Source organism: Furipterus horrens, unplaced genomic scaffold, assembly GCF_987537825.1.
Source record: "Furipterus horrens unplaced genomic scaffold, mFurHor1.1.pri manual_scaffold_11, whole genome shotgun sequence".
Classification (NCBI taxonomy): Eukaryota; Metazoa; Chordata; class Mammalia; order Chiroptera; family Furipteridae; genus Furipterus; species Furipterus horrens.
Window position 1 is genome coordinate 19,425,037 of NW_028327181.1, and position 24,221 is coordinate 19,449,257.

General features: G+C 55.1%; 2 protein-coding genes across 5 annotated transcripts in view; one reads left to right on the top strand and one right to left on the bottom strand.

Annotated features, from left to right (window-relative positions):
* Nucleotides 1-6,384: 6,384 nt before the first annotated feature.
* Nucleotides 6,385-8,065, top strand: LOC149997179 (protein FAM246A-like). The gene has a single exon (XM_090291767.1). The coding sequence runs from the start codon at nt 6,407-6,409 to the stop codon at nt 7,112-7,114; it is 708 nt and encodes a 235-aa protein (XP_090147893.1). The 5' UTR covers nt 6,385-6,406; the 3' UTR covers nt 7,115-8,065.
* Nucleotides 8,066-12,149: 4,084 nt separating this feature from the next.
* Nucleotides 12,150-24,221, bottom strand: part of DGCR2 (DiGeorge syndrome critical region gene 2) — a 59,430-nt gene continuing 47,358 nt past the window's right edge. For 2 of the 4 annotated variants that reach the window (XM_090290837.1, XM_090290839.1), the window contains 7 exons: nt 23,997-24,207; nt 22,308-22,387; nt 19,970-20,146; nt 18,280-18,483; nt 15,240-15,392; nt 14,124-14,360; nt 12,150-12,673 (listed from right to left, as the gene is read on the bottom strand). In XM_090290837.1, coding sequence (XP_090146963.1) covers nt 12,417-12,673; nt 14,124-14,360; nt 15,240-15,392; nt 18,280-18,483; nt 19,970-20,146; nt 22,308-22,387; nt 23,997-24,207 — 1,319 coding nt within the window. In that variant the 3' untranslated portion in view covers nt 12,150-12,416. Of the gene's footprint in view, nt 12,674-14,123; nt 14,361-15,239; nt 15,393-18,279; nt 18,484-19,969; nt 20,147-22,307; nt 22,388-23,996; nt 24,216-24,221 lie in introns of all 4 variants that reach the window. The other 2 variants (XM_090290836.1, XM_090290838.1) reach the window with 1 other exon arrangement.

Below are 24,221 nucleotides of genomic sequence, written 5' to 3' on the forward strand. Positions count from 1 at the left end.
CCCTTTCTTTAAAAATAAATAAAATCTAAAAAAATATAAAGGAAAGGGAGAAAAGTGTTTTCAGAAATGAGAGAAGGCCTTTCTTGTTAAATTAATGGCAGAAAGTTTAACAATATGGCCGCCTACAGTAATCAAAGGAGAGATAATAACAAAGTAGAAAATATACCTAAAGAACTAGGTGATGTAGCTGAGAAAAGTTCCTGCCATAGTGTGGAAGGTGCCTCCTGCATTCTTGCTGCTCATAGTAAAACAGGAGAGGAGATAAATTTACTGTTAAATAAGAAGAAGCCAGGAATTGCTGTATTTGAAAATTCCCAGCCTCCTCAGATAGCAAAGGATGCTGAAATTAAGAAATGGCCTGCAGGCAAAGATTAAATCTAGATCTCAGTCAGAAAAAATAGTATAAAGATGAAGTTACATGAAAAGATGCTCAACATCATTAACTATTAGGGAAATGCACAAAACTACAATGAGATACCACTTCACATCCTCTAAAATGCCTGTAATCAAAGGAGAGATAATAACAAGTGTTGACAAGGATGTGGAAAAATTGGATCCCTCATCCACTGCTGGTGGGAATATAAAATAATTCAGATGCTTTGGAAAACAGTCTGACAGTTCCTCAAAAGATTAAAAATAGAGTTATTATATGACCCATATTCCACTCCTAGGAATATATCTAAGATAAATGAAAACATATGTTTATACAAAACCTTGTACATGAATGTTCATAGCAGCATTGCTCATAATAGTCAAAAATTGGAAACAACCCAAATGTCCATAAAATGATTAATGCGTAAATAAGATGTGGAACCTCCAATGGAATGTTATCAACCAATAAAAAGAAATAGCCCTGACGGTGTGGCTCAGTGGGTTGGGGCGTCATCCCACAAACTAAAGGGTCACCAGTTTGATTCCCAGTCAGGCACATGCCTGGGTTGCAGGCCAGGTCCCGGGTTGGGGGTGACAAGCAACTGTTTGATGTTTCTCTCCCTCTCTTTCTTTCTCCCTTCCCCTCTCTCTAAAAATAAGTAAATAAGAAATTTTTTAAAGAAATAAAGTCTTGATACATGCTACAACATGAATGAACCTTGAAAACATTATGTTAAGTAAAGGAAGCCAGTCACAAAAGACCATATAGTATATGATTCCACTTGAACTGGGTGGATTTTCCAATGATTCCCTGTAGTCATTAAGATTTGAGACTTCATTTGGAGAATACAAAATGTCATCTGATTTGACTTTTTCTACTCTTCTGTGGTAAAATTCTTCAGAAATAATTTGCTTCAGATTTGAATCTTTTGTTTCATTTCTTATTTCTTAGCCTGAAACAAATTAAAGATGCTAAATCTTCTTTAACGAAAGAACTTTCAATGGGGGAGCTGGAGTATAAAGTAATTGTAACATAAGTTTAATGAGCTTTGTCAGCTTTTTAGAGAGAGGAAGGGAGGGAGGGCAGGAGGGAGGGAGAGAGAGAGAGAGAGAGAGGGAGAGAAACTCACAATCTTGCACATCAGGACAATGCTTAACCAACTGAGTTACCTGCTCAGGGCCCTAATCAGACAGGTTTAACAGGCTTGCTTTGCGAGGGTGAGGGTGAAACCGGGGGGCCTAGAGAAGTGAGGCAGGTGAGGGTATGGTGGCCCAGTCAGGATGGGTGGCATGGGAGGAAGAACCAGGAGGACATGCCAATTGCCTCAGTGCTGCTAAGAGATCAAAGAAGAGAACAGAGCAGTGATCTTTGGCCACAGGGAGGTGGAAGGGATCCTAGTGGGGCAGGCTGCTTCCGCTCGAGAACTCTCCTCCCAACCCTACACCAGGAATGACAGGATGTGGTCAATCCAGGGGCCAATGGTCGTGAGGATGGCCTTTGACATAAGACCAGCCTAGCCGGCAGGAGAAGGGAGCCCCGAGGACCTCTGCGTGGGCCAGGCCTCTAAGGCAGCCCTCCCCACTCTGCCCCACACAGATGCTCTTTTGCCACTTCTGTGAGTGAGAGCAGGATGCACAAAATGGTTAAAGAGCTGACTGCCCAAGGCTGTGTAGCTGCGGGAGACAGTCAGAAACCCAGGACTGTCCCACCGGAAGGAGGGCACACACAGAGGCTGGCAGGCATGATGCCCCTCAGGGGCAGGTTAGAGAGCCATGGCCCAGAATGGTCAGAGCCACCCCAAGACAGACATTCTAGGGCTGCTGAGGCCAGGACCAGGAAAACAAGGTCATTATCAGGTAATGAGCTCATTACTGAGGTCAGGCAAGGCCATTACCAGGCACTGAGTTGCCCTCCCACAGAAGCCACCTGCCCCAGGGCAGCTCACAGGGAACGCCTGGGTAGCCGGAGTCTCCAAGAGGCCAGCGCACAGTTCCGGGGCCTGGTGGGCAGGGGTGCTCATGGGCAAGGTGTGCCTGAGCTCAGCCCCCACAGGAAGCCTCGGACCCTGCAACAAGACCTAAAGTCACTTCCCACTCTGGCCCCTTCTTTAAGACAGGCCATCTGCAGCTCAGGGGTCCAGACAGCAGGGCCTCCCAGAGTAGACAGACCAGCCCTTTGGGTCACAGGCCTCCTCCAACCACTCCAGGCTCTGTCACCTCTGCCACCCTTATCATCTCCTGGCCAGCAGTCTTATCCTGGGATCTGACAGGCAGGGAAACTGAAATGAGTCAACAGGAGTAGCCAGAGGTAGGACAGCAAGAACTAACCCAGAACTTGAGCAATGGCTCAAGCCAGCCCTCTGGCTTAGTCAGCTGAGGCCCCGCTCTATGGCCTGCATTTTGGGGACTCAAACGACATGATACCCTTTCCTCTCTAAGTGCCCAGGACACAGGGTCCCAGCCCTAGCCAAGCTGGCCTCATTCACTCACTCTCCAAAGACCCAGCCAGTCTTCCTGCTGGGGTGAGCTGCACATTTGTAGTGGAGTATGGGCAGGTACACATACCTGGGTGTCTGTGCTGAGAGTCAGGGTCCCTGACCAAAAGGGAGAGTGGCAGCCCCCACCCCAGACCCTCAGCCCACACAACCCCTTCTAGGACCAGATCCAAAACTAACTCTAATCCTACTCTGGTGGCTGATTGTTCTGGGCAGACCATGTTCCCCGCTCTCTCAGGGGGTCCCCTTGGAGGCAGGTCCGAGAACCTGTGACCTACACAGAGGTCTCATCTAGCTCATCCCTTGGGGCCTTCCCTGCCCAACATGCCCCCTTCTCACACAGACCCTCAGAGCCTGCTGGGGTGCTGCCCTGCCAGCTTCAGGGACCTCAACCCACTCTCCACATCCCCCACTTCACAGAGAACCAGGTCGGCTGAACTTGGTGTGCAGACAGCTGGAGAAAGACCAGGTACCCTCAAGCACTTGCATCCCCTTTACCTCATGAGGTTGGGGGACCTGGGGACCTGTGTTTCCAGATGCTCTCCTTGATAGGGGAACTCAAGGAGTCAAAATTTTGTAGCTTTAAGTTACACTTAATAGGCTTGACAATTAATTCATGTAGAAAGCTATTTTTTTCAGGAACTGGAATGTATGACTGGTCCTACCCTGACTCGCACATAACCCGCCATCTTCTCAGATCACCAGCCATCTGAATAAAGCACCCAGAAACATTCAATCCCTGTCTCTGTTTATAGGTTCTGGAGGTGACAGGCAGCACAAACGCCCATTTTTTCGGTTTTCACCCTGACGACTGAGGCTACAGTCACAGCAGTTGCTCCCTGCCCCTTCTTGAGGCCACTAGAGCCCCTTAACGTACAAAGCCTGCCTGGCCCTGCTTGCTGATCTCTCTCCTGACTCCCAGCTGCTCTCGGCTTTAAAACCTCCTTTTCAGGTGGCTGCCAGGGTTTAATGGCCACAGAGTGCAAGAGTGAGGGCAGATGAGTCCTCAGGGTTTTCTCTCCTTTGCCTCGCTGAGGCCCCCACTGTTAATGAGTTAATGAGTTAATGAGTGGCAAGGCCCTAATGGCCTGAATGCTTGGGGCCAGGCTAGGGACAGCCCCCGGTGCTAATGGCTTCTCACAGACATGCCTCCCCCCCCCACCAGCCCGGCCCCTGGCCCTGGGCACAGAGCAGGGAATGAAACTGGGAAGGAGCTGGGCTGTGAGAAGCTTCCAGGAGGAACCTGAAAGCAGTTCTGTCCCTGCTTCTTGCCCCACAGAGACCACACCTACCTCAGCTCTAACCAGCCAGCCAGGGGAAGGGTTCCCCAGGGAACCCTCCCCACCCTCCTCCTCACCTCCAGTCCTCAGCTTCTGCCCCAGTCCCTTCACTCATGAATCTCAGGCCAGATCACAATTTACTTCTCTCTCCACCCTGACTGTACTTGACCTCAGGGACTCAGGGTCCTTTTGACCACACCTGCCTGCCCCCAACTCACCAGGACCTCAGCAGCCATCCATCTCTGTACTTGCTCCTATGCATTGTCTTCGTCACAATCATGGCTTTGGGACCACACCCCACCACAAGCCTGCAGTTCCTACAGGAACTTGAACTTACTGCAAAGGCTTTGTTCCTATCACCCATCCCCTCTCCCATCAGCCTCACAGTCAGACAGCAAAGCCTCTGTTTGCCCAGGCTTCCATGAGTCCTGGCAGCCTACCCTCGCCCTCCCAGCTCTTATAAGCACATCTGCTGGTCTCCCACAGCTACATCTGCTGGCCAGCAAATCTGGAGTCTCTCTGGAGCCCTCTCCCACACTTCTGGCCTCTTTGTTGACCCCTCCTGAGGATCTTAGGGGTCTCTTTCATTTCACAGATGAGGACTCAATTTGAGCTCAGAGAGATCAGAGCCCACAGCTCACACACCCTGGGGAGGGAATCCAGGGCTCCTTTGCTAGCAGTATTTTAATTACTGGGGAAGGGAACAGGGGATGGTTAATGAGGCTCGAGGGATCCACAGAACCAGATGCTGGGGTCCCAGCAGACCAGGTGACTCAGCAGGAATGGGGCTATCTGCCGGGTTGACAGAGGGCCAAGTTCTCACCTCCCCTGCACCTTCCAGAGGGACAGGCTGTGATGAACAAATGAGTTATGAAGAAACTAACAAATAGTGGGGATACAGGCCTCTTTACAGTGGCTGGGACCAGGTCTGCCAGCGAGTGGGGTCCACAACATCCCCCTGTGCCCTGCAACCCACACACAGAGCTGAATAGAGGCTAGGCCCCTATGGGCCCTGGGATCCCAGCCCAGCCTGAATCCAGCCCAGGCCCTCCCTAGCCAACAGTTTGCTGGGGAGGCCCCATGGCACTCAGAGTCTTAACTAGCCCCTAGGGTGCAGTGAGAACAACATGCTGGATGGGAATACTGCCCTCCAGAGGGGCTCACAGCCGCAATGCTCATGGCCCTCCCATGGGCAGCACTGCACGTGTGAAGGCACCAGGCACTGGGGTGAGAAAGGACAGGATGCAGTGGTGAGGGGCTCCCATAGAAGGTGGCAGCAACAGGAAAGGTGGCAGGGATGGCTATAAGGGTCTCAGATGCCAGGCAGAGCAGGTATGCAGGCTGCCCTGGGTGGGTGGGAAAGGGGGTGAGGAGACCTGCCCCACAGAGGACCCTCAACCCTAGACTCCTTCACCTATCTAACTCCTTCATCCAACAGTCGGTGTGAGTTCACCATTGAGTCACGTGATCCAGCCCTGTACTCAAGCACTGCTGTGGAGGGGCCTGAGTCACCTGATTGTCATCGGGTGGTCAAGGAAGGCTGGCGTGCAGAAGTGGGATGAATGAGATTGGCCAGGCAAGTGGGGGTGGCGGGGGCATTCCAGGCAGAAGAATGGCCTAAACAAAGAGCCAGAGGAGTGTAGAAGGTTATTGGGTTAGAGGATGTTAAAACAGATGTGGCCAAACACAGTGTGAGGTGGACTTCCACCTTCAGCACCTCCTGTGGGCAGAGCACTGTGGACAGCAACAGAGACCCCTGAAGAGCTTGAATGTTAGTGTCCGTGACGAGGAGGATTCCTGCAGCTGTGTGTAGACTGTGGGGGACAGAGTAAGGAGATAATTGTGGCCTGGACTATGGAGGTGGCTCTAGCTAGTAAGTAGGGATGCTGGGTCCATGACCATACTTCCCCCACCCTGACTCTGATGTTTAGAGGATGCAAGCTCAGTTCCCGTCACCTCTGCCCAGAAGCTGGTCCAAGCCCTTTTCTGGGACCCATTGACATGCGACCCCGAGGGCAAGTTCAACACACTGACGCCTGCACCACTGCCCAAGCCCAGGGTCCCCTAGGGTCTCGCCCTTGCCGGGGTTCTCCCGGCCCCAGGTAGGATCCGTTGAGGCCTAGGATGTTCCCATAGCTGTCCCGAGGGTCCTCTCCACCACGTGTTGCTCGGGCCCCAGCGGTCGCTAGGCTGCGGACTGCGGTTCTGGGCCAAGTCAGGCGCTGCTGGCGCCGGCGGTGGCAGCAACAGCGCGCATGCATGGCAGCAGAGTCCGGGCGCTCGTGGGCCCAGGCTCGCAGCGCGTACGGCGCCAGCACGGCAATGCGGCGTGGCATGGACCGCCGGCGGGATCCGGGGCCTCAGCCCAATGGGCCGGGCCCTGAAGACGCCCGCGCCCCGGGTCGCCTGGCTCGCCTCCGGGGCCAGCTCCGGGCTGAGGCGGAGGCACGGGCCGACGCTCCCCGGCTGCTGCGGTTGGTGGAGCGCGCAGCGGCAGCGGCTGGGGCAGGGGCCAGAGATGTGGGGGCCGGGCAGCGGGAGGCCACGCGCAGCCGAGACTCTGTGTGCTCGGTGTGCGGGGAGCCACGCATCGGGGGCACTTACCCAGCCGGCGTCCTGGAGGTGAGCGAGCGGCGGCTGCAGGAGGGCCTGGCGGCCGTGCGTGCGGAGCTGGGCGCCGGGCTGGAAGCACTGCGCGTAGAGCTGCGGGCTGAGCTGGACGCCCTGCGCGCACTGCTGCCTCCCCCGCCCCAGCCGCCACCTGCTCGTCGCGAGCCCCGCGTCCCGCCGCGCGGCCCGGGGCTGCTGCGGGCGCTTGGCACCGTGAACGCCCTGACCGCGGTCACCAGGCCCACTGACGACGCCTCGGACGGCCCCGCCAACGGCAGTGCGAACCGGACCCCGGCCCGGAAGAACCTCAAGAGGACGCCGGTGATTCCCGGGCCCTCGCAGGGCTGTGGGGATTGACGGCGGCCACACCGAGGATGGGTCAAGCGCGGTGCTGGAGGCGCCACTGACCAGAGGAGAGAATGGACAGATCTGCCCCCTCGTGGAACTAGCTCGGAGAGGACAGGTCCTCCGACGCTGCTCGCTTGCACTCCAGTACTGGGGTGCGGCCGTGGGATGGCGTCTGGGGAGTGCGGATGGCTCAGTGCAGCGGTCACTTGTGGAGACTTGAGTCCAGCCTGGAGGACGCGTGGAGCCCCTTTTGGCCTTAGAGCTGGGGGAAGATATGGCCTTGGAGTATGACAGTTTCTGGGGGGCGAACCAAGGGCCTGTGGCAGGCGGGACTCCTGGGCTAGGAGGAGGGGTCGCAGGTTTTTTTCTTTATGGGTCTTGGGGAGAGGGCAGGGCCTCCATGCACTAGAATAAAAAATATGACCCACACACCAAGCAGCAGACACCAGGGACAGGTGGGCTGCTGGGACATTGTCACCTGGACACAGTATCACTCGGATCAGTGTCACTCTGATATACAACCACATTCCACAGGGCACCAACTGGACAGCAGCCTCTGGCCAGCTTCGCTCTACCAACTGCAGACCCAGCCTCCCATGGGACAGCGTGGCCTGGACGCAGCCACATCCAGCCAGCAGCCAAACTTACTCTCTTTGCTTTGTTTTGCTTTGGACAGTGACACCTAGGACACTTACCCCTGAGTCTCACCACAGGCAGTCACCCAGACAGCAGTGTCTCTTCAGAAAGTGTCATGTATACTCAGACTGTCACCTGGGTGCAGTTTCACCAACTGTCCCTGTTGCCAGGACCCACCCACCCAGGGCAGCCTGCAGTGGGTCCTGGAACCAGTGCGCCTCACTTTCTGGCCTCTGGGAAACGTTATCTGGAGTCTTCATGTAACCACTCACGGTGACCTCGGGTGGGCGCCCACTTGTTTTTGAAATAAAATGTGTTATCTTAGGCTTTAGTAGGTGGTGCTTTTAGAACCTGTTAGCTTTTCTCCTTCCATGTGACCAGGGGATTCAGATACAATGTCTGGGTTGGGAATGGGGGCAACTTCTTCCTCTGAGACAGACCTAGGGGTTCTAGATGGGGCTCTGAGACTGGCTGTGGTGGGATAGAGGAGGGTCACTCAGGAGTCTCCCCCTTGTATGAATAGGCACACTAAGGCCTCTGTGGGATTAAAGGCAAGAATCCAGGTTCTGTGCGAGAGGGAGTGTGTTACAGACCCCACCCCCATACTCCTGTCTGGAGCCACATCAGGCCGATGCCACTTTGTGTATCGTTTAATTGCAGGAACAAGGTAGCCGTCTGAATTCTAGGGGTCCTGCCAGAGCCCCAGGACCAGCAGAACCCTGAGCGAGAGGGTCTGGGACTGGGTGGTGGGTGGCGCCTGGGGGGGAGGCCCAGACCCTGTGCCTCTAGAGGCTGCTGCAGTGAAAATTCTCAGTGAACCCACAGTCCCAGCCTGGGGCAAGGTCAGGCAGCTGTGTATTTATTAGGCAAGTGGGCTAGGGGCGTGGCTACATTCTGTGGGCTCTGGGAGTGGGCCGGAGGGGCAGTGCCCAGGCAGGGGCAACAGCAGGGAAGAGTTCTGGGCTCACCAGGGCATGTGCCAGTAACAATCGCCAGCATTACCTGGGGCTAAAAGCTTTACACGGGCTCCCCCTCCTCCACAATTGACCATTCTTGGAGTGGGAACTATAGATGCCCATTTACAGGTGAGGAAACAAATGGTGGCAGTGTCGGGGGACTAGGAATGACAAGGCAAGGCCACCAAGAACATAAATTCAAGGGGGAAGGCACCTTGGATCCTAGTGTCCTTGTGGGGCTGGAATGGGGAGGGTGTAGGAGGGTCTCTCTTCTCTACTATGGATGTGACACCCCAAGGCCAGACAGCCTCCTACTGGCTTCCCCCCTGTTGGCCTGGCATGCAATGGACCTCTGCTTTACATGGCCACCTTCCAAGGACCGCCCCACCAACAGGTCTCTGGGAAACCACAGCCCAGGTGGGGACTGGGCTTCTTCAGCAACTGTGGAGCAGACCCCAGGCAGTGGCCCAAGCCTCAGTTCGTTCTTTTGGAAAGTGGGGCTCTTATTTCTCCTACTCCGTGTGGTCAGGAGAAAAGGCAGCATTGTCTAGAAAGAGCGCCACCCCTGGGTGCCAGTGTACCCTCCTGTGTGAGCATGACTGGGTGGTGGTGGTGGGGGGCGCTTGAGTGGGAGGTGGGGGTGCATCTGCACCGGGCACCTCTTTCCAATCCTCACAAGGGCTGGGCTCTTCCCACTGCAGGAAATGGGGGCTGCCATACTGAGCAGCATGGAGCTGCCCATGGTGCTGACAGTGTCCAGGGCGCCCAGGACAGACTGCTGTCCCACAGATGTGCCCAGGGATGAGGGGCTACCTCCTTGAAGTGCCTATCCCTGCCAAGGAACCCATTGGCTCCTCTCAACCCGGATCCTTCCCAGCCCGGCTTGGAGCACTGTGGCCAGACAGTTGGGTTAGGAAGGTGAGCATGAGGACCTACCCAAGGTTCAGTCCCCTGGGTGCCCCCACATACTAGGAAATTATTGAAAGGACCACTGCTTGAGAAAAAAAGGGACAGAGGAGTCTTAGAGCCCCAAGCCTGCCCCTGGCTCCCACAGATGGCCCAAGCCCCCCTTCCACCCATCTTTGCACCTGTGCCTCAGCCCCAATTTGGCCAGAGCCTCCCACCCCGAACATGGGCCACACCAAGGACTGACAATTCCTTCCAGAACACAAATTTATTTGGCATTGGGATGAAATGGTTCTCACAGCATCTTAAGGATTAGTGCCAACCCAACTGAAAAGAAACCCAAACTAATAACCCTTAGTGAAAGGAAAACATAAAACAGGCATTGAGACAACGTACAGATGCAACTCACTTCCACCAGGCAGCTCAGGTCCTAGGGAGGAGGCTCTGCCCAAGACCCTGGCCTGTCCTTCTGGAGGTCCAGTATGCATGGAGCAGAAAACCCTCCTCTCATAGGAACATGAGTCTCAGCCAGAGTTGGACCATGGAGCACAAGTAGATCTTACAAAGGGTGGCGACTAGACAGGAAGCCAAGGCTAACCGCGTAGACCACAGCTTTCCCCCTTGTACCCTCACAAGTGCCTTCAGGCAGAGCTCAGTGCCTGGAGACACAGGGCAACAGGTAGCCTTCTGCCCAGGCCAAGGACACCAGTGGGTTTAACACCGTTGCACGGAGCCCTGGCCAGTCCAGAAGCAGGCCCACCCTCTGTAGCCCCCATGGTCTGCTTCAGGTCACCTTCTCCTTAGCACCTTCTGCTGTCTGTCCCCAGCAGTCCTCCATCACACAAAGGAAGTCCCCCAGTTCCATACATCTAGCACCAGCCACCCTGCCTTGTACACACAGTTGAGGCCTGGGCCAGAGGGACCCTGTGTTATGGGGGCCAGAATCTACAGGGCTCTGTTAAGGTGGCTGCTTCAAAGGATGCCCACTCAGGACCCTCACTCAGCAGCCTGTGGCTGCTGCTCTGGAACTCAGCTGGCCTGCGCCCAGCACACGGTGAAGGTACCAAACACTTCCTTTGTTTTCAGCAGCTAGCGTGGGGCATGTGTGCCCAGGATGCCATCTGCCTCCTGTGGGCTGAGCCCAAGGACAGGGAGGTCAGCGACAAAAGTCACATCTCTGGCCAGCCTGTGGGACAACTCAAGGATCTCAGTCCACATTGGAAGAACAAGACAAGCTTTCCAACCGAAGTGTGGGAATGTGCCCAGAACTGAACTGTGACTCCAAACTCCGCCACCAGGGGAACTCACTTCAAGTCAGCTCTCCCCTTGCTGCATACTGGCCTGCAAAGGCTGAAAGGCGGACCAGGAGCAGGGGGCTCTGCACTCTCAGAAGAGCCACAGACCCAGCCATGCCTCAGTGCTGCCCACGGGGCCATGGCTGGCCCGGCAAATCAAGGACTGAGTTCCCATGTACCACCACCACCTGCAAACACTTGGACATACATGTACATATACACCCACACACACCCACACACACACAAAGATCTAGACATTCAACATAGAAAAGATACAATGTGCTAAAAATCGCACAGAACCCGCTTAATCTCCAAACCTCAGAAATGTTAAAAGCCTGGTGTCAGGAGACAAGACCACTGCCCAGGAGTAGGCAACAGGGTCCCTCAAGCAAAAAGCCCCCGGGCAGGGCACCCAGCACCCTGTGCTGCTGAGGACAAGAAGATGGCAAGCAGCCACCGGGCACTGGGCTCTAGCAGTGGCGGTGGCATGCAAGAAGTGGACTTTCAGGAGGTGGACACAGGCCAGAACTTTAATGTCACCCCCCCCCCAAAATAACCCTTATGGCACAGAAATTGGGGTGGGGGTACACCAGGCCCAGGGGCAACTTCAATAGGAGGGCGACTCCAGAGGGTAACAGAGAGAAGCCGGCTTAATCCCCAAGCCCCGGCGGAGGACCTGGGGCCAGGACACTCATGCATAGCTAACGGCCTCAGCCCAGCTTCAGAGTCGCCTCCTGGGTGGGGGGTGGGGGTAGGCCCATGCACAGCAATGTTGGAGAGGAATCCAATGAACCTGGGATGGGGCTTTCTGGCACAGAACTGAGCTTTGCTGAGCCTCGCTGGAAAGACAGGGTGAAGATTTCAACCTGCTTCCAAGCTCCCCCTTTTAGGGTCTTGGGACAGAGTCCCAAGCCTGCCTCCAGTCTAGGCAGGCTCACCCTAGATATTCAAGCTGGACCTGGGGGGGGGGGCACACCCCCCAGAGCAGCCATTGTAGCAACCTCCAAGGCCACCTGTCCTGAGGCAGGCCCATTGCCCAGACAACCCTGATGGTCCACACACACTGGTGCCTGGAGTGCCTTCCTGGGCAGTGGTCAGCGAGGCGCACTGTGGCAGCAGCTCTGCGGCTTGGTGGCAGGCTCCTCCGGACGACGTGCTGCAGTGAGCAAGCCCACCAAAGCCGGGTGTCATTTGGCCCCTGCCCAGGCCCACAGTGCTTTCTTTGTTCCCTACTTTTGAAAGTGTGGTATGAACAATTTTTGTCATTCTTCTGATATTTTAAAAGAAAAAGACATTGACCCACAGCTACACATGTGTTTGAAGCCCTCAAGGAGACTCGGTGCAGGTGCCTGCTCCCGCGGGAGGCTAGGGCAGCTCTAAGCACACACGCACGCCTGCAGGGGGCGCAGCAGTGCTGCTGAGTCCAGGCTCACAGGGCTCTGCAGGTCTCCATAGGATCAGTCTTCCTGACAGCAAACAGGTGTCCCATGCCCTTTGGGGCCGTGAGGTGGGCATCCTCTACACCACGGTATTGAGGGAACTGCGGCTGTGGCCACCACCCCCTGGCAGTGCCTCTGTGGCTGGGGGTGTCCCGCTCTGGGCCGGGTCAGGAGGCACAAGCAGGGCGCTACTGCTGTCAGCTGAGTCTTCCAGGTCTGCCAGGGAGACCCCCGTGGTGGGCAGTGGCTGCTCCAAGCGCTGGGGCAATGTGCCTTCACTGTCACCATCCCCTGGGGTCGGCAGGCTGGCCTCTGTTGACTCAAAGGCATCGTCGTCTGCAGGAGGAGACGAGGTGTCAGCAGGGTGGTGGGACTGACATGAGGGGAGAGGGGAGACAGGCTGGGGGACACTTCTCTTTCCTGAACGCCCCCACCAAAGCTGAGGCTCTGCTGTGCTCACCCCTCATGCTCACCATGGTTGCAGGCTGTCATGGTGCAAAGCACAGGGGACAGCGGTGTGTGGTGGGGAGAATGTACTGACAGGAGAACGAAAGCGGGGTATGAGGAAATCCTCAGACTCAGTGGGGGTTGAGTCAGGGCTCCTGTGACATGAGGGGGGGTCCTGGGCTGCAGCTGGACAGATGGAACAGTGCTCGCAGCTGCAGATCAGGAGCTGCAGCTGGATTACGGGGACAAGAGTATGAGACAGTGATGGGGCAGAGCAGGCAGCCCCGCCAACGGCGCAGGGGTCTGACACGAAGCTCTCGTCTGACACGCTCTGTGGCAACAAGCTCACTGGGGTGTGCCTGCTCCTTAGCACCACAGGCTCTCAGCTCAGCACGTGCCCCTCTCCTGGCTGACCCCCACGCCTCAGCAGTCCTGCTGCCCCGCCCTGGGACCTCTGCTCCCCTGGTCTGTGGAGGGGCTGGGCTCCCAGCAGCATTCATGGCAGGAAGCAGATGGTGACAATACAATTCAAGGGCAGGGGTTGAATCCAAATTTCTCCTGCCCACACCCACCACGAGGGGTACTAGCTGACCAAAGAAACAAACAGGACAAAGAGCACAACAGTGCGGGCCTCACAATGCCACCCTGCTGTGCTGTGTGGGCATGCAAAAAGCCAGCCGCCCTCGGGCAGGGCACTGCCAGCAATGTACCATGGGGGGTGGGTTTTTTTGTGTGTGTGTGTCACATAGGGAAGTGTCAGGCATCTGCTCTGCACTGCACACCAGGGACAGGGACAAGCCAGGCGATGGGCAAGACACATACAATTCCTTCTTTGCTGCACAGCCCTGGAAGGAACTTACTCAAGTAACTGGCCCAATACCACAGAGCCAGTGTTTTCTTCCCATGTCACAAAGCTTCCTTAGGACATGAGGGAATGTCACAGTGGTGTCCCTTCAGCTCACCACATGTGCTCCATGTCTTTACAACTCAGTGGTTGGCTCTGGACCAGCCCTGTCCCCCTGACTGCCAATCCCTGGTTCCCAGCTCTCCACAGAGTCAGGACTGGGTGTCTTGAGAGGTGTCTGCCAGTAGGTGTTCCCAGGAAGGAGGCAAGTGGCAGTGCGACCACCATCAGTAGTCACCTGCACATGCAACCGTGGGAAAAGCCTGGTCACAGACAGGTGGAAGTTCACTTTAACGGGAAAACCGGAGATAGCAACAGGAAACTGGGAAGAAGTGGGGTTCACAGCCCTATGCCCTGGGGAGGTCCCCTGGGCCTCAGGCCCTGCAGACCAGGTAGCCGATGACAGGCTGCTCCCTCTCCCTGTGGGGGAAGCACCTGCAGGGTCGTAGAACACGCTGTCGGGGTTGATGGAGGCCTCGTAGGGTGGCGGTGGGTCATCAGGCTGGTCAATGTCTGGGTACTTGTACGCAGTGTAGGGGGGCGGAGGGTCATGGAAGTGGAAAGTCCCGCCTTCTCCATCATCAGAAAGGTGCAGCGGCGTGAGGCCTGTGCCAAACCCATCTGGGCCGTAATCAAAGCCGGGGATCCTCCGACCAAGGTTGAAGTGGTGCACTGGGCATTGGAAGCCAGAAACAAGCAACAGGCTCATGTCACTCGAAGACGCCCCACCTCTCCCAGACCCAGAGTGCCAGACATTCCAACTGTCACATTTCTGTGCCCACCTGACAACATGAGAGCCCTGAACCTTGCCCTGGTCCCCTCCCGTCAGTATGTCCTACCCATCACCCACATGCAACAGGTCTGCCTGCTGCGCTCCAGCCCTTGCCACACCTCTTCTGCTCTAACATGTTTCCGTAGGTCTTTAACCCATGACTGCCTTCGGGTTCTGCCCACCCTGCAGCTCAGTGAGAGCTGAGGAAGGTCTTGGGAAAACCCTTGTCGACCTACACTGGTGTGGGGACTTCAGATGTGACTTGGGCTCCCTGGGAGGCAGCAAGGCCCTAACTGAAGCTGGTGTGGTCGCTCAGCACTCTTGCCCTCTTGATTCTGAACTCTCTCCTGCCTGCCTGCACCATCCTGCCCTGGCCCACACAGGTCTGGGGAGCCCCAGCTTGCTAATGGAGACACGGGGTCACTTCAGAAGTTCTTCTGGGGGTGTAAGTCACCAGGCAAGTTGGACTGAGGAGGGTGAGACACACTAAGGTGTCTTATGGCCACGGGCATCTGCTGCTCCTTCTCCTGGTAGGAGAGGCTGGAGTCAGCCGGCTCTAGAGGTATATCCTTTTTCCACGCTGGGTCCTACAAAGGGCTCTTCTAGTGCCCCAGGTTTGCCCTCAGCCCAGGAACAGGTGGCTGGGTGGGACAGGGATGCCCTTTGGCACCCTCTATTATGTCCTCCCCTTCCTGCTTCCTGTGTCCCCACTGCCCCTGGGGACACAGCCAGGGGCAGGCCTGCACTGTGACCGTCAAGGTAGGAGCTGGGGCACTCACGGTTTGCTCCAATCAGGGACTCAATGCGCTCGCGGCGCCTCTGGCGTAGCCGGTGGACCATGAAGAGCAGCAGAGACAGGATGAGGAAGGAGGAGATGCAGCTAACAATGAGACGCATCCCACTGGCCATGGAGTCAAACAGGCTGTTCCCATCTGTTAGAGAAGAGACCCGCTGCTCTCAGGCACTCAGTGCCGTGAGAAGGCCATGGCCCTCCGCCACACAACTGAGGACAAGGCAATGCACTCCCTGATTCAGTCTGATCACGGCAGAGATGAAAAAGCTGAAAACCAAGAATTCTGTGGTAACAGCACAGGAGAGAAGCAGATCATGGGCCAGAAAAATTTTTTAATATGACATGGGCAATGTGATCCTTTGCCTGCTTCAGCTGTCAGAGAGGCGGTCTGGTCTCCCCCAGCTCATCTGTGTTAGGTGACCAAACACTTTCCTTCAAGAGTGGCAGCGCTCTGATACCTGCTGTGTGCAAACGCCCAGGAAGCCTGGTGGGCATGGAAGCCACCTTCCAGGATCTGCGTTTCTGAGAGCAACAAGATAACAGCCGCACTCTGCACACCCAGGGAGGAGCGACCCCTGTAGAGGCCACATGCCTTTCTCTGGGTGCATACCTTCCTCTCAACAAGATGATTCTGGATGTCGGGGAGACAAACTGAGGGAATGCGTCAATGTCTCTGTCCTCACCAACCATCCATACATGTGAGACAGGCAGTAACACTATACATAATTCTAAATTACATGAAGTACCCTGAACACAGTGGAACAGGGTAAAGGGATCAAAGGCAAAGGGGACATGTATCCTGTGAGGCAGCAGCAGGGAGGGCCTTCCCAAGGACATGGGGAGGGTCTGAAAGCAGGGGACCAGTGCATGGCTAGGCCAGGGCTGGGCCTCTGCATTTTATTCTCACATGGCAAGAAACCAGTGGGGGGTTTGGGTGGGAGTGTCGCCTCCTGAGGGGCTGTGGCTTGGCCGCACAGCATGGAGGACGGCAGGGATCTGGGGAAGGAGGGTGGGACTGTCAGAGAAGCCAGTGAGGAGGTGCCTGTGGCATCCAGGGGAGGAAATAACTGGCTTGGGCTGGGAGCGGTGATAAAAGGAGAAGTGACAGCATGGGGTTCATTCTGGACTGCGATTTACATGCTTTGCTGACAGGCCGGGAGCAGCTGTAGTCCACAGTGACCGCTGGGGAAGGACGGTCAGCCCACAGATGAGACTCCTCTGCAGCTGTGAAGGACTCATTGCCTGAGTCCTTAAATCACAGCGAGAAAACACCCCTCCCCATCTGACAGCAGCCCCAGGCACACATGTGAGGGCACTCACTCAGCACACCTTCACTGCAATAGCGACGGCCCCAAGGCACCCCACTCATGCCACTGCCCCGCCATACCAGTTGGTGAGAGGCCAGGGAGATGCCTGCTCTGCCTGTCCAGGGGGATTGCAACTTCCTCAGTCTCCCCCAAAGGCCCCCGTGCCTGCCCCATCCTTCCACACACCCCTGCTGCTGGGGTGTGAGCCCCTGGAAGCCACAAGGGCTTGAGGAGGGGCCAAAAGGAACAGGACTATAGATCCGGCTACAGCATCTGGCACCTGCCGGATTTCTCACAACACTACAAAGGAGACACGTCCCTCTATGGGGGGAACTGAGGCTCAGTAGAGCAATGTGACTAGCCCCAGTTCAGACCTGGGCTCTGGTCCCACCAGGGTGCTCCTAGAGTTCTCAGATCCTCCCCCGCACCCAGCAGTGCTTAAATGTGGTGGCCAGTCACTTGGGTTCCTGCAGGTGATTAGGGAGGAAGGTTAAGATGTGACTTCTACTGCACCCCAAGTCCCTGTTTACAGCCCCTGCCCTCTTCTTGCCCATCAGTGGCTGTTGTTAATTCCTGACCTCCCCACACCCTACTTTACCGACCCTCTGTGTTGATGGGGAGCTGGTCTAGTGCAAGTTGTCCAGCACTGCCAAGGGCTTGTGTAGTAGCTGGGCTGTAGGGCCCAGAGGTGCAGCATCCCAGGTCATCCAAGCAGGGCACTTCAGATGTGGTCCCCCCTTAGGCAGCCTCTGGCACTGCTCTGCCCTTCTGCCAGCACCTTTCCTCACGTGCAAGAACAATGAAAACTCTCCACTCTGGAACAATTCTTCTTGTTTGGCCTTCCTATGCTAGTGCCAAGTCTCACTAGCGCTATGTAGACCAGCCTCTCTTCCACGGGGACACCACCCAAGCTGCTTTTCTGTAGTGTCTACGAGTCCAGGCCTTCCACAAGTCTCTGCCCACGTCACTCTTGTACTGTGGCAGCCAAGAAAGTAAACAAATTCATGCTTTTGATGTGCATTTCTCCTGAATTCATAGAGATGCCAGCTGCACTGATGCAGAGAACCACCCAGCCTGCTGTATAAAGTCTGATAGGTCCTAAGGGTCCTACAGAGCAGAAACCCCACACGCTGCTCTTTTTTTGGAAGTGGAAGGAACATCACCCAGAGGCCACATGGCTGCATAGTGTCCACTGCAAAGCGCCACCTAGTGGGGAGTTTTATCAAGAAACAGGGTAATAATTTATTCTTTTCCTTACAGATTCTAATAGAAAAAATTCATGACTGTAAGCAAGGAACACTGTCATAACCCACCACATCACCATACTCAGAGAACAAGAAGGACTCAGACAGGGACAGAAATTGGGACTCTTGCTCTCAGTCTTAAAATGAGAGGAGAAAGACAGGTCTGAAGACATCAGTAACAGTTGATTTGGGAACATACAGCCACACTCAAGTTCATCAATGAATGATACCTGTTACCTGAGAGCCAACCTGCAAGGTAGCAGTTAGAGGAAGCCAGGCTGTGAGAGGGAGACACACACTCATTAAAGTATTTGCCCATCAGAGCCTGAGAGACAGCTCTGTGAACAAACACTGCCATCGCGGCTGCACCATATGTTGTGAGCTCTCACAAGCCCCCGTCACCAAGGATGCAATGGGCCATGCAGTCTCTGGCCCTGAACAGGGAGGCTGACCTGTGACTCACTATCAGTCTCACCTGGGTCCAGGCACATGAACTTGCAGCACTCCTTGGGGTCCTTGCGGTACTGCTGGCAGCCCTGCGGCCGCTCGCAGAGGGCAGCCACGCACATCTCCGGCTCCCCCCCATGGCAGGTGCAGCTCAGACATGGGTCGTCTCCTTTGGGGGTGAAGTAGAACCCTTCATCCACCACGTTGTCCTTGATGTCAACACACGTTTGACCTGCAATGGCACACACAAACACAAACGTATGCACTACCAGCAGAACCAGCTCTGACTCTCCCCACAAACATAACAGAGAAGTTGGCAATATCAACCTGAAAGCCCTCCTGTTAGTGGTTGTTCAAGAAAGGTCACTACAGCACTCTGTCAGGACAAAGCATACCTGGCTAGGGCACACCTAGCCATGAGCCTGGACAGCCGGGACACAGGAGAGTGCCAGACTCCAGGGGAAAGCCCATGGAAGTGTCTGCTTTTAAGGTACCTAAGCAGTTTATTTATTTATTTTATTTTTTAAAAAAAGATTTTATTTATTTTTAGAGAGGAGAAGAGAGGGAGAAAGAGGAAGAGAAACACTCAACCAGTTGCCTCTCTCACGCACACCCCCAACCAGGGACCTGACCTGCAACCCAGGCAAGTGCCCTGACCAGGAATCAAACCAGCGACCTCTCCGTTTGCAGGACAACACCCAACCCACTGAGCCACACCAGTCAGGGTTAAGCAGTTTACTTTTGAGAATTCCTCAATTCTAAGATGTAGCTGCTGCATGTATTGACCATTTAAAAATCAGAATGTCTTTTAAATTGTTGTATTTATTTATTTGTAGAGAGATGGGAAGGAAAGAAGAGAGAGAGGGAAAGAAACATCAATCAGCTGCCTCTCATATGTGCCCTGACCAGGGACCAAACCCACAACCCAGGCATGTGCCCTGACTGGGAATTGAACTGGTGACCTTTAACTTTGTGGGACAACACCCAACCGAACCACACCAGTCAGGCCAAATCAGAATGTTTTGAATGAGCTGCCCAAGAAACTGCTGGTACTGAGACACATTCAGTACACTCTGTGCAGAGCTGACCTAGAACTAGAGGAAGAGAAATGACCATGGCCACAGTCAGGTGGGGGCTGAGAACTCAGAGCCTTAAGCTGGCAGACATGACAGATACCTGGAAAAGGGACTAAGGATGAAGCGGAGGTGGTCTCCAAAGGGATGTGTGTTCAGTGAAAGACAAAGGGACATGAAAAGAAAGTCGGCTCCAGTCTCTGAATAGAGTAGGAATGCCTACAAATACTCTTCAGAAATTCCACATCCATTGGTCTATGCCTGACTGAAGAGTGGAGTCAAATCTACATAACTCATGTAGTCTGGGAGTTCCAGGATAAAAAACTCACATAATCCTGTTCTCTGCTAGAACAGAGAAGAAAAGGATGAGGAGACATAATCATTGCCCAGGTCACAGAACTAAGGAGCAGGCCAGCCAGGCTCAGACCAGCCTTGGGTCCCAGCCCAGGCTCCAGCCCTCACCCCCAAGGCAACTCATTGCCTTCAGAGGGAGGCGTGGGCCAGGCACAGTACGCTGCTGCCCACTATAAAATGGGTAGGTCCACTCAAGGTTGACAACAAGGATGAGAAATTAGAAAACCACATTCTCACAAGAAGCACCATTCCTTACAGCTCACTAAAGGAGTCGCATTCAAGGTGGCTTACTTCTTTTACAAAGAAACGAAGACTTCTCATAGCAGTTCTCGGCATGCCAGCTGTGCAAGTCATGGTGGCGCAGGGTGGGGAAGTGGAAGCACTGGAGTTGGGCACAGAATATGCTGTCACTTTCAGACATGGCCGAGGCGAAGATGGGGTCTGGGGGCAGGAACACCTCTGAGGAACCTGTGGGGGAGACCAAAGGGAGGGCCATTACAACATAATGTCAATATCCCAACCATGTGTAGTCTTTGTGGGGACCAAGGCCCCCTGAAACTGGACTATCAATCAGAGAGCTCATGGGCCACCAAGTAGAGCTGTCCGGGAGGCAAGTACACGATCAAACCATACCAGGCTGAGAGCCAGAGGAGGACTGTGCTTAGCCAGGGATGTTTAAAGGTACAAGAACGACATGAAGAGTAAAGTAATGGGTTATAAACACAGTAATGAAAATGTATGAGTTCATACGGATAAAACGAACATAAATAAATAAACGGGAGAGGAGGGAAAAGTTCTCCCTTACAACAGAGTATCAAGTGATAAATAGAGAAGGACTCAAGAAGGAGCCCGCTGCATCTGCCATGAATGCGCTAACTTAGGCAGAACTGTGGCTCCCACACCCATCAGGAGCATCAGCTGGCCAGGTGAACTCCTGGAAAGCGCTCATTCCCTGGGATCCACTCCCAGCTCTGGGGAGACTCTCTGTCATCCACTCAGCTACCGCTTTCCAAGCTGGGAATCAGATGATCAGAAACCACCCTGCAGCCCAGGGGTGTTGAGGGAGGGGGCCATGAACCTCTAAGCCTCTTGTCCAAGTCCCAAGAATCTAACACAGGATCCTGATCATTCTCCCTTGAGATATAACAAGTATTGGCAAGCCCCAAACCTGTAACCAGGCACACTGGACAATAACAACTTGCCTTGTGGAGCTGATGTTTGAGTGAGGGCTGTAAATGGTGGACACAGATGCCGAACAACAGAATAAGTGAAGTATACATGTCAGAAAGCCATGGCTGCTACAGCAAAAAGAAAGCTGGAGCATGGAGGTGAAGGCAAGCCTGAGAGCAGAAAATGGAGGAAGAGGGGTATGCCGATATTCCTGACACTGCTTGGGTTGGGGGTCTCACACCATCCACAGGCTCACTGCTTTGCTAGGAATCAAGGGACCCTGCATCTGGCCCCAGTCATGGCTAGAAATTATTACAGCGATGCAGTGAGATACACCAGCAGCAAGAGAAGAGAGAGCTCAGGCAGAGTCGGGAAAAATCCAGGCCAGGCTTCCCCAGCACAAGCCCTCCAGGTAGGAAGGTGCCCCAGAGCGGGTCGTTGCCAGCAGCGCTGCAACACGCTTTCTGCTCAGAAAAGCCTGGTGCCGACACCCTGCCCGCCACCACCCCAGACTCGCTGAGGGAAGCAGGCCTTCCCCAGAAACCCCCATCTGTGCAGTCCGGGACGCCAGGCACAGCAGGCCCCACCTAATCCCCAAGTGGGACCAGATACCACCCGGGGCCAGCCCGGTGACACTGCGCTGCACTGCGATGAGCCCTGAGCTGGGAAGCAGGGGCCCAGGGAGGGCTTCAGTGGGAACAAAGGCGACCTGGGGGAAGAGCGGGCATCCCTGTGGCTGAACAGGAGGGCCGGGGGAGTGGTGGAAGGGGCTGGCAGAGGGAGGGGGCACTGCGGGCCTCGGTGAGGACAGTGTCTCTGTGGGAGGACAGTCACGGATAGCTGGGGACAGAGAAGTAGAGGAGCCTCAGGCAAACGAGGAGACGGGAGGGCGGCAGTGGCATCAAGGAGACCAAGCGGGCAGCAGTGCCTGCAGTAATATAGGTGAGTGACAGCAGCTCTGGTGGCTGCAATCTGGCAACAAGTGATGAGATTCTGGACGTGTCTCAAAGGGTGTGAGGTATGAGAGGAGTCAGGGAGTCTGGGGCTCCAGCAGGTGCTTCTGGTTAACGTTAGCTGCCTGGCAGCATTCCTCCAAGTTTTGGATTTTTGAACTTCTCGGCCCTAGAAAGCTTGTCCTTCCCTTCCTGGCTAATGCCAGCTGCACACTTCGTATGCTTATTTTTATGCCCTAGTTAAAGTCCTTAACTATAAAAGGAGGCTGGTTGGTCTAGAAATCTGGTGAAGTAAGCAGCAACCATGGGTTTCAGGAACGAACCCAGCCCATCATCACAGCCCTCCCTGTGGTGTGGGGCCCACTCCTCTCCATGTTCCCTGAATCAGGTATCCCTCATGAGACGGGGTGGGGGGCGGAGAGGAGACCCTAGCAATACCCCCAGGTCAGGATGGTAGACCCTGATTTCAAACTCCACAACACATCTGAAAAATCAGAAAGGCTTACCTTTGAATGCTGCTACCTCCCAGTGACCTTCTAAGGAGCGGTTCCGGCCTGTGACAACATACTGGTAGCCAACCCACAGCCTGCAAGAGGGCAAAAGTGCAGGGGAACTCAGCGCGGCAGAAGGGTAGCGGCCACGGACTGTGCATGCTGTGTAAATAGTTACACTAACCACTACCGTAGTGAACTTCTAAAGTACTAATGATTTTTTAAGTTTTTGATACTTAATTTTAATAAAAGACACTAAAATTATAAACAATAAATTCACAGGTCAGGAAAAGTTTTATCTTGAGTGACTCCTGCCAATACTGTTCTTATTAGTTGACCCAATAAAGCTTTCCATATGTTAAGCAAGACCCATCTTACCCAGGGTGGACGCAGAGCCCTGGGAACCACTGAAGGCACAGAACAGTAGCCTCCCAAGGAGTAAGTTTTATGGTACGTGAATTAATCCTGATGAAAACCAGGCCCCTGTGAGCACCCACTGCAGTAGTGGGTAAGCGTGCTCACGCCCAGAGCCAGCTCATCCAGGCTGCAGCTGCTGCTGAGCGCACACCTCACAGCACCGAGGGGATCGTGCACGCAGACCTGGCCAACTGCCGCAGCCACCTGCTGACTGTGCGTCCCTCACCCCAGCCTTCCAGCCCAGCCCTGGACATGCCTTCAGTAGGCCCACTGCCACGTGGGGAGCCCTGGCATGGGGCCGCTCTGCCCCTTCAGTCTACTGCCATGCACAGGCCCACCCTGAGGAGACAGGGTGCCTCCCCACACGTGGGGCTGAGCCGCCTCGCTTTTCCACAAACTTACAACCACCCTGTGAGCTAGGAGTTATTTTCCTCATTTTGTAGCTGCAGAAAAAAACAGCATGGTCTCATAATTTGCCAATGTCATGGGGATGGTGGTAGAGCCCAAACCTAGCTCTGGTGGTAAAAAGGCTGTTCACTGGGTCATCTTGTTACTATGGTAGCATGGCAGTCTGTGCCATTGCTGGGAGGGAGTACAGGGTCTTGCGACCCCTGCAAATCACACTCCTGCCCCCAGCGGCGTGGACGGGGCAGCAGGAGGCCGCACACAATAGGCCTCAGCACTTGTTCACCCCACAGACTAGGGGCTGGGTGGGAGGTGCCAGCCTAAGGATCAAGAGCCAGGCTCTGGAGCCAGGCTGCCTGGTTGGAACCCAGGCAGGCACACCCAGCATGTGCCCAGTCACATGCTTGCCCTCCTGGGCCTCAGTCTTCTTGCCCTCCAGCCTCCTGTGGTTTCCGGGAGGGCTGAATGAGTGAGCCCATGGAGAGCAATTAGCAGAGGGCCTGGCGGAGCCCACCTTCTCTGAAGGGACTACCACCCACCTGTGCACCCGTTGTGCTGGGCCCACAAAGGCCCACACTGAGTAGCCCCTCCTGACGTAGGCAGGTCAGCAGCAACAGCTGAACCGACAGAGGAGGACAAATAAAAGGGACTGGCCAAGGTGACACAAGGTGGCAGCCTGTCTCTGCCCTTCCAAGAGCACCCACTCCATCTCAATGCCCACTCTAAACCCCTGGATCTCTATTTCCAGTGGGTGGAGCTGCTCTTCCCCAATTTTCCAGCTGGTGGCTATGCCTTAGGTCTGCCACAGCCACCAAGAGGCCATGTGCTTGGTGGGCAATGGCCTGACCCCCAAGCTCCTCAATCCCCCCACCCAGGACTTACTTGTGCTGGTCCTGCCAAGCAAAACTCCGCTCTGGCTGGTCCCATTCCTGGGCCAGGATGAAGCGCAGCTCCTGGTCGGTGGAGAAAGTGGCGAGGGAGCCGTTGACGCGCTGGCAGGTCTGTGCAGCGTCCCAGTAGTTCTCCCCGCTCAGGTAGACCCTGTAACAGCTGGCCGTCCCTTCATAGTGGTGCCACCCTGTTGGGCACTTCCCTAGGAAGCATGAA